This window comes from Centruroides sculpturatus, unplaced genomic scaffold (assembly GCF_000671375.1).
Source record: "Centruroides sculpturatus isolate CEXI.00-Female unplaced genomic scaffold, Cexi_2.0 scaffold889, whole genome shotgun sequence".
In the NCBI taxonomy this organism is placed as follows: Eukaryota; Metazoa; Arthropoda; class Arachnida; order Scorpiones; family Buthidae; genus Centruroides; species Centruroides sculpturatus.
In genome coordinates, this window is record NW_019385500.1 from 1 (window position 1) to 10,589 (window position 10,589).

General features: G+C 28.6%; 1 protein-coding gene and 1 long non-coding RNA gene across 2 annotated transcripts; both read right to left on the reverse strand.

Annotated features, from left to right (window-relative positions):
• Window positions 1-3,637: 3,637 nt before the first annotated feature.
• On the reverse strand, window positions 3,638-4,290 carry LOC111639586. The gene is made up of 3 exons (XR_002759108.1): window positions 4,131-4,290; window positions 3,897-4,050; window positions 3,638-3,827 (listed from the first exon to the last, which is right to left on the reverse strand). It is a non-coding gene; the product is annotated as an uncharacterized LOC111639586 (long non-coding RNA).
• Window positions 4,291-4,557: 267 nt separating this feature from the next.
• Window positions 4,558-8,248, reverse strand: LOC111639596. The gene is made up of 4 exons (XM_023385487.1): window positions 7,193-8,248; window positions 6,867-6,992; window positions 4,780-4,845; window positions 4,558-4,715 (listed from the first exon to the last, which is right to left on the reverse strand). Exons 1-4 carry the CDS (start codon window positions 8,205-8,207, stop codon window positions 4,558-4,560), a joined length of 1,365 nt encoding a protein of 454 aa, XP_023241255.1. The 5' UTR covers window positions 8,208-8,248.
• Between the last annotated feature and the right edge of the window lie 2,341 nt (window positions 8,249-10,589).

The following is a 10,589-nucleotide window of genomic DNA, read 5'->3' on the forward strand; positions in this document are numbered from 1 at the left end:
TTAAATAATTAATAAATCATATAATACTCCATTAATTTAGCGAAACAATTTTTATGCACACATTTATAGGAAATGAGTAGTCAAAACAAAAAAGGTTAATCTCTTACATAATAAATGCTTATTAAATCCGACATTAATTAATATCATTTATAAATAGCGTGTTTTAAAAGATAAATAATTCACTTTTCAAAATATTCGATTAATTTTATTTGCGGTTTTACATTGTATAACGCAAGAAAGATAGTAAAACTACATTAAAAACATATGAAAATCATTATTAATTATTCTCAGTGATTTGGTCTATATTGTGCAAATATTTAAAAGTGTAATGGGTTAAACATTACTTTTTGAAGAGCTTATTCAATATTAAATCAATTAATTTAATTCGCAATTTAACACAGAGCAAACGAAGACATTAGCCTATACCAATACATCATTCAATAATATATTCTATAAATTATTTTGAATATAACTTATTGTATAGAAATTGAAAATATTCAAGACTGATTTTTATTGTTTAACTTGAATGTCCATTAAAAATTTCTTGAAATTAGAGATTTAAAATTTTTGATGAAATTTAATTAAACACTAAAAGATCAATTATTTTTCGGCAAGTTAAAAAGTTTCTTAATAACATTCTCCATTGTAAAATATTATTAATGCGTGGAAATTTTATAACTTTTAGACTGAAGAGAGCCAAAAACAAGCCGAAAATTACTAATAAGTTACTTAAATAAAGGTAGGAAATAAAGTTAGGAAATAAAGTTACTTGAAATTTTGTCTCAAACCCTTAGAACTTAAAGAAGAAAAATTCTGCTAAGTTCTTTATCTCGTGAAATATATTCATTAAAATATAATCTATGTATATAACGATATCAGCAATAAAATGCAACTTATCTTTTTACGACATTTTTATAAACTTTCCCGTGTTGTGTAATGTAAATGATTGGGAGATTCAGAATTTCCAATCACGTCATCTGGAATCAAAGTACATTGTTACTTCCGTCTAGTTCTTATATAAATAAAATAGTCGACGAGATAAACAATATTCGTTAACACCTTCCGTAGATTCAGGTAAGAATTTTACATATAAATTATTTTAAAATAATTCACTAAAAAATGAAATTCTACGATACTAAAAATATGTTTCCGTATTTTAAATTATTGTAGGACAAAAATATAATTGCGTTGATGTTATATTTAATGCACCATAATTATAATTTTATATTATTATTTTTTCTTAATTTAGAAAAGTTTTACGAGATTTAATAAAATGAAAGCGGTGACAATTCTGTTGCTTTTAGCTTTTATTTTATGCGCTCAAGGTAAGGTTTTAATTTTGAAAAATACTTTCTATTTCAAGTATAAAATCTAAAATAGCTAAATAATTAATTAGGTTGTTGTTGTTGTTAATTAAAATTTTTAAATTTTGATTTTATTTTTCAATAGAAATTGCAAATGTAGAAGCTGAACGCTGCGTGTTTTGGAAATGTAATAGTGACTGCATTAGAAGAAGATACAGAGGAGGAATTTGCAGTGGAATATTAAATAACACTTATTGTACATGTCTTAGATAGCAGAGGAACTAATTTTTATCCAAAGAATTTATTGTCAGCATTTTAGGGATGTTCTATAATTTTTTTTTATAAAGACTAATTCTTGAATTTGCTTTGTTAATACGGTATTCATATTCATTTAATGTTTCTTTTATTTCAATAAATAAAATTTTAAAAAACATGTTGATATTTTTAATTCTGAATTTTTATTTTAATTTTAGAGTAAAATTCAAATATACAAATAAAACGGATTCACTCTATTTTCGACTTCCTTTTGAATCTATGGCCAAAGTCGAGTGGATAAAAAACTGAATCCTCCATATGGTCAGTCCGTTGGCCCACGGGAACAACAGACTGACTACGAGATTTTTTCGGGTTCTCTTTACGTATGTAATATATAATAAGAGTCAGTTTCCTATAAAGTCCATGGCTGATCTGTCAATGGGATAGGGATCCCTATTGATAGGTCAGCCATGTGTTTCGTCTGGTACTTAACCGGTGTTCCCCGGAACACTAAGTGTTACGCGAACTTGTTATAAGTGCTCCGCGAAATTATGAAAGCAGCGTACTAGCTGAAACTATGATTAAACAAACTTTAGTGTAAATTCGCGGTCTACAACGCAGACAAGATATAACTTGAACTTTGCATCGGTAACAAGGGTAGTTCACTGCAAAGACAAGAAACTTAAATAGGATATATAAGCAATGTTTTTTGTTTAGAAAATTCCTAGTTCCAAAAACATTATCGGCAAAGTTAAAATTTATTTATAGTTTGGTCTAGTATATGTTAAATTACATCATTTTAAATTGAAACAATAAAATTCAATTTATAATTTAGACGAATAAATAAAAATCTAAGAATTCTGTTAATTTTTTTTATTTGGCAAGTGTAAATTTTAATTTAAACAAAAATATTTATAAAATCTAACGGCCCTTTACTGAAAATAGTCGATATATTTTTGAAAGTTATATTCTTAAATGTTTTATTGTAATCGATAGATGCGTACCGTACAATACATAAAGTTTATCGATAATTTTTTGATAAATTTTAAGAAATATTTGACTTTAAAATTTACAAGAATATATTCTTCCATCACACCAAAAAACTACTCATCCGTATTTTCTTCGTGACAATTATTATAATTAATTTTAAATCAAACTTAGATCACCGACGTGCAGGAGACTTTTGAGAGTCGTCTGATATTCCTTTTTTTATGCAAGCAAGAATCTTATGGATAAGTGCTTTTTAGAGCATGGTGCGAGTTCCCTAAGGCTAAGCACGCTCTCATTAATTAAGGAGATAGGTGAGAAAAATTCCGTAATGGAGATAAAAGATTTCTAAAATACTCCATGCCATGATAATAGAGGTTAATGTGTATCACGAGACAGTTTACGATATTGTTAATATGACAATGCATCGCAGAAAAACCAGAATAAGATAACAAAATATTATTTCGAATAAATTACAGCAAACTAAACCGAAATGAAAATACAATTTTGTACTATAAAAAGAAAATACATAAATTTCAAACACGAAATCTGGCTAAATTTATATTTATATATTTTTAGTTTTAAATAACATTTTAAAATAAAGAATTAGAAATTTTTAATTAAATTAGTTTCTAATACTGTATGTAAAAATTGTTAAAGATGTTTAATAGAACTAATTATATTTATAAATTATTGACTGATGTAACTTATAAATACTGTATTTAAAGTTTATAAATGTAATAAATTAAAACAAAGAATGAATTAAAGCTTCAAATTAGTGAAATAGAAAAAGTGAAGAATAAAGTTTAATGTTTTCTTTTAATTGACAAATCTCAACAAAATTTATATCGATTTAACGGTGTTAAAACAATACTTTTTATGATACATTTGCTAAGAAACATGTTATTAATAAAATGATAAACACTAATAAACCTTTCACTATATACTATTCAATAACATAAACATTATTAATAATAATTTATACAAAGACTAAGTAAACAATTTAAGGAATACATTAAAAAATTGTAATTATTCATTTAAACATTTTAACCAAGAGAATATATTTTTTAAAAAGAAGTTTCAACTATATAATGATGCATATCTGAAATTATAAAATTAAAACTTATTTATCCGTTTCGAGATGATAAACATCTAAACGGCGTTGAAAAGCATCGAAAACATATAAGCGCCCGTCTTTAGTTAATGCTACGTCCAATGGTCGAATCTGAAGAGAAAATGTGGCTCTGCCTAAGAAATCTACAGTACTTTCCAATCAAAAACCTGAAAACGAATTTTATTTAAACTTACTGAATGTAAAGTTTCCATAAAATAATTTATTAAATATTTTACCTGAATGCGCTCATTTCCGATCTCTGCTATAAACACAGCACCTTTTGGAACTAAAGCGATAACAGACGGTCGATCCATTTGCCTTGGAGCTCTTCCGTAGCTACCGAAGATTTTAATTTACCATCTAATGTAGTTTTGTAGACTTGACTAGCACCTAACAATAAAAATTGTTTAATTTAAAACCATTCTTAAAAATAATTAACTTTTTTTTTCTTCTTCTTCTTCTTCACGTACCAGAATCGGATAAGGCAACTTCGTTGGAATAGGAAACCATATAATAACAATTCGAATTTCTTGGTTTTACGATCAAAAACATTACTACATTCTAATTTGCCGCTTTTATTAAAAACAAACAAATGATTCGTAGTTTGGTCCAATGTTATCACTTTCTTATTCTCCGTCACAGCAAAACCTAGATGTTTAAAATAAATATTAGCTTATAATTTGCAGAATACTATTAATGAATATAAAAAATTCCATTCGTCTAAACTTCTTATATAGTTTCCATTATGGTTAAATAAACAAAGACCATTATCGTCTCTAATAACAAAATTTCCATCTACAGTAGCCACAACTGATGACAGATTTTTAAACGTAATTCCTATTTAAAAATTAATAATTACAAGTTTCATTTCATTTGTTTACGGTATTTATTTTAATTTTAAAGAGATTTACCAAATGGTTTTTTAAGTAATTCGTCTTCAAAACTTCTTATATAGTTTCCATCACGATTGAACAAATAAAGACCATTATCGTCTCTAATAACAATATTGCCATCTACAGTAGCAGCAACTGATGACGGTTTTTTAAACATGACTCCTATTTAAAAATTAATTAATTACAAATTATCTTTTCATTTAACAAAATTTATTTAATGATTTACCTTCTTTTGCTTGTTGAAATGAAGTTTTAGGTTTTCCATATTCATCCAAGATCCATACTAAATTATGTCCTGTATCACATATAATAATGTCATTATTGCAATTCACTTCGATTCCAAAAGGAAAGTTTAGATTTACACCGCTGCTTTCGGATATAATTGCAAGTAAACGAGCATTAACCGAAGGAATTATTCCTGTAAAGAAATATAAATAAACCATAAAATTAACAAGAAGCCATATTTGTTTGTAATTTTTCTACACGGTTTTAGAATCATGAAAAACATTTTCAATGACTTGTTTATTTAAAAAATATATAATAAGTGAAAAATATATTTTAAATGATTTTTTAAAATTTAAATAGATTTATTTTAAATATTTAAATATATCAATACTTACTGCAATTCTCTGGTTTTTCGTCATGAACAATATTTCATTTGCTTTATAATTTTCATTCGAACCGGACCAATCTTCAAACCCATCTTTGTAATTGTATTTGGAATCTTTATTTTCATTATTTTCTCTTTTATCACTATTAAGCGTACTGACAGAAGCCAGTTTTTCTCCTTCAAGTGAAGAGAATTGACTTTTCTGCTCAATAAAAATGTTCAATACTTCATTCATCTTCGTTTAGATTTTTAACGCGTTTATCTACATCATCCAAACAAGATAGAGAGGATTTTATAAAATTCTTGTCTTCTATATTTGTCAAATTTTTATTTCTCAACTTGCTTTTGCCTGTTTTTATATCTATAGCAACAGGGCTATTTTTGATATGACGACCATAGAGCGTTATTTCTACGAAGTATTTCAATATTTATCCAAGCGGAAGTTGAAAATATAGAAACCATCTTGTCTATCAACAATTTCAGCCACCTTTCGTATTCCAATTTCATCTGTCATTAATCTGAAAAGTCGAGATGTCAGAGGAGGACACCAATGTTTTTCGCCTTTAGCATAAACACTAAATTCTTTTCCAATATCGAATTCTTCTTGCACAATTATCAAAGTGAAATCTTCCGGTTTAGGTGGAAAACATTTAAAATAACCAAAATCATATTTAGCGTCCGATGGTCTTGCTGATTTGAAGTCTAATGCAGCCCAACATTCAATTTCACGATTATTGATATCAAAATTTTTATTTAAGAAATATCTCCAGATTGAGACTTTTTCGTATAATCTTTCGGACTTAACGAATTTTCGAATTTCTTTTCCAAGTTTTTCAGAAATTCTAGTTTACTTGTAAAAATTACTTCTAAATTATGTATTGCACTTGATTCAACCTCTTCCAGAGCTTTTTCTATTATCTGCTTGGCAATGTAGTGGTTTTTATCTAGTATTGCTTTTGCATTCTTTATTTTTCGCAACGCTTGCTTGTTCTTTTTGTATTCTTAAACGAAAGCTTCAAGTCTCTCTGATGACATATTCTCTGTCAAGGCTACACTAAAAATTGATTAAATACATTAGTAAAATCAATATCAGGTCAGTTCGTGCGCATTTTTATCTACAAAAAAAGCAACAAAAATTTTAATTAAATCTTATTTTTTAATCTATAATGTATTCACCATTATTTTGTACAATTTCTTGCCATCTTGATGGTAGCTTTTTAATCCCGTCTTTGTAAAATGATTTCGGTTTTGAATCAAAATATTCAGAAATAGCCTTTTTTACATTGTTCTCATCCTCAAAAGTTTTNAACGTAATTCCTATTTAAAAATTAATTAATTACAAATTTTCTTTTCATTTAATAAAATTTATTTAATGATTTATCCTTTCTCGCTCGTTGAAATGAAGTTCTAGGTCTCTCTATTTATTCAAGATCCATACCAAATTATGTCCTGCATCACATATAATAATGTCATTATTGCAATTCACTTCGATTGCAACAGGAAGGCTTAGATTTACACCACTGCTTTCGGATATAATTGCTTTCAAACGAGCATTAACTGGAGGAATTATGCCTGTAAAAAATATAAAGAAAGTACAAAATTAACAAGAAACCATATTTGTTTATACAGGTATACCTCGCCTTACGTCGGTAATTGGTTCCAGGAAAACGACGTAAGTCGAATTTACCTGTCNACTAAATTATGTCCTGTATCACATATAATAATGTCATTATTGCAATTCACTTCGATTCCAAAAGGAAAGTTTAGATTTACACCGCTGCTTTCGGATATAATTGCAAGTAAACGAGCATTAACCGAAGGAATTATTCCTGTAAAGAAATATAAATAAACCATAAAATTAACAAGAAGCCATATTTGTTTGTAATTTTTCTACACGGTTTTAGAATCATGAAAAACATTTTCAATGACTTGTTTATTTAAAAAATATATAATAAGTGAAAAATATATTTTAAATGATTTTTTAAAATTTAAATAGATTTATTTTAAATATTTAAATATGCTTCCTTACTATCATTCTCTGGTTTTTCGTCATGCAACAATATTTCATTCGCTTTATAATTTTCATTCGTACCGGACCAATCTTCAAACCAATCTTCGTAATTGTATTTGGCATCTTTATTTTCATTCTTTTCTATTTTATCACTATAAAGCGTACTGGCAGAAGCCGGTTTTTCTCCTTCAAGTGGAGAGCATTGACTTTTCTGCTCAATAAAACTTTTCAACGATTCATCTTCATTTAGATTTCTATCACGTTTATTTACATCACCCAAACAAGATAGAGAGGATTTTATAGAATTCTTGTCTTCTATATTTGTCAAGTTTTTATTTCTTAACTTGTTTTCGTTTGCTTTTATATCTATAGCAACAGGGCTATTTTTGATAGGACGACCATAGAGCATTATTTCTATGAAGTATTTGGAATATTTATCCAAGCGGAAGGAGAAAATATAGGAACCATCTTGTTTATCAACAATTTCAGCCACCTTTTCTCTTCCACTTTCATCTTTCATAAATCCGAAAAGCGAAGATATCAGAGAAGGACACCAATCTTTTTCGCTTTTAGCACAAACAGTAAATTCTTTTCCAATATCGAATTCTTCTTGTACAATTATCAAAGTGAAATCTTCTGGTTTAGGTGGAAAGCATTTAATATAGCCAAAGTAATATTTAGCGTCCGATGGGTTTTCTGATTTGAACTCTAATTCAGCACAACATTCAATGTCACTATCGAAATCAGATATTTCAGAAATATCTTCGTATTCAGACGTTTTAGCAGCATCTTCCGGACTTGAAAAATTTTCGAATTTCTTTTCCAAGTTTTTTAAAAATTCTAGTTTACTTTTAAAAATTACTTCTAAATTATGTAATATAACTGACTCAACCTCATCTACAGTTTTCTCTATTGTGTGCTTGGCAGTATAGTAATTTTTATCTATTAATGCTTTTGCATTCTTTATTTTTCGAAACATTTGATTGTTCGTTATATATTCTTTAACAAAAGCTTCGCAACTCTCTGATGACATGTTCTTCACGAAGACTACACTGAAAATTGATTAAATACATTTGTAAAATCATTATAATATATATATATATATATGCACACGCACGCACACACACACACACCCAAAAAATAAGCATAATCGTCATAATCGTCTAATCCATAAATAGGAGTTCAGATAGAGCCTACAGAATGATTCACATCGGATTAGACAGTGGCACGTTATCCTATGAGCAAAAAGGGCAATTGCCTGGCTCCAAAACCAATGTTTTATTACTGTAGTAAGAATATCGAAATTTAAATTTGGTGCGATATCCGGGGACCTTAGATTGTTGGTGTGGCGCAGAACTTAAGTTCTGCGCCACACCAATAATCTAAGGTCCCCGGATCTACACTGTACAGTACAATCTAACACTGTACAGTACAGTGTTTGACTTCAAACATTTTTCAATTCAAACATTGTAATTCAATTTTGCCCGGACCACATAAAACTATAACGCGCTATTGGGATTAGAATCTGATGAGAACGAGAAACCCTGTACGGTCCCTTGAATATTGTGGGAAAAAACCATTTTGAAGTGACGGTATCATAGTCTGGGACCGCAACGAGCTCACGTTTTTGTCTTGCCGTTACTGCAAGATGAAAAGAAATGAGGTTTTGGGAACCCACGTGAAATTTTTCCAAAGAGCTGTAAGTGCAGATTTAATTTTCATGGATCCTCACATAAGGCTGCACTCGTCAAAGATTTTCTTGACAGTGAAGATATTCCTCTGAAATAGCCAGCGAGATCACCAGACTTGAATCCCATAGAACACATGCGGAGTGTTCTAAGAAGACAAAATTGCATCTCGTCGGCTTCCACCAAGAACACTTCAGAAGATTATTCTTATTCAAGAATAAACTATACTCCCAAAAGGGCTTATAAACAACGTTATAACCATCATAAACGATCGCTCATGGTGGTTATAACGCAATTAATATGGCATATGGTTGCTTCAATATTTTCTGTGCAAAAACGTTTACAACAATACCTTAGTATTTTTATTTAATATAATTTAAATAATTTTTTTTTGTTTTTCAATTATTTTGTTGCATAAAAAAACGAATGTTATGCGTGTATCGATACATTAAGTTTTACGCTGTTCTGATTAGTAGTTCTTGAAATATGGACCAAATTAGTGGTTATGTTTATTTTTTGGGCACGAGTGTACACATTTAAAATTTTAATATTGGTTATGACAAATATAAAAATTTCGATAAATATATAAAATAAAAATTTATATATTAAGTATAAAATGTAACATCTTTTAACAATGTTTTCTATTTCTTTATGTAAGCTATAGATAAAAAGTTTAAAAAGAAGCTTTTAGAAATTACCATAATTTAAATGTAATCTTCGAAAACATTTCATATTTCTAATATGAAGAAAACATCTGGTGTAATTATTGACAATATATGTACCGTATATACTGTACAAATATATATTCATTTAATCACTGTACATATGTACTGTACAGTGAGTAAGTGAGTATGTTATGCAGTCCACTCACGACCTAAACATCAAAAACTTAATGATAAACTGCAAGTGCTTACAAGCAATAAGAACCAACTGCAAGATTTTAATTATGAGAAATACATGTGACATGAGTTAAAACAATATCTATTACGTGACTTAAAATAAGACAAATCTATATATCGATTTCTATAATGTATTTAGGCTAGTGCAATTTTTCAGTTTTTTTCTACCAATCACTTTTCTTCCATTTCGATGAAATTATAAACAATATGCATTCTACGAGTATTAATAACAATCTTTTATGCTGATTTTAGCAGAAACATTTTTTGAGCTATTTGACATATAAGATAACGAAGCAGGAACAATAGTCACGAATGGATATGTCTGTTAAAAATTTATTAGTTACTTATCTATATATATATATATATGGACATGTATGTCCCTATATTTCACTTTTTCGCCAAAACTACACATCGCACGTAAATGGTGTTTGTATGTGGTGGTAGCCCCAAGTCTCCATTCGTGCATAGGGGTGGTTGCGTCTCGATAGCTATAAGGGTGCGGGAGATATGAGGCTGAAAGTAGTTGAAAGTGGCTTTCTATTTCGAATGTTTTGTTCGATTTTTTCGAATTTGTTCGAATTAAATTCGAACATAAAATTCGAATTAGTTCGATTATAGAACGATTGAAAACGTTCCAGAAACGTTGAAATTTGTTCGTTTGACTAAACGTAAAAATTCTCTAATTAGTCTGGAAACGAGGGACCTAATTCTTGAATTTTGTGAAAACGGGTAAGATTAGCTATAATGTAATTATCTTAATCTTCACTATCGTTACTTTTTGCCCAGCGAAGCGGGTCCTTGCAGCTAGATTCTAGATTACTTAGAAAA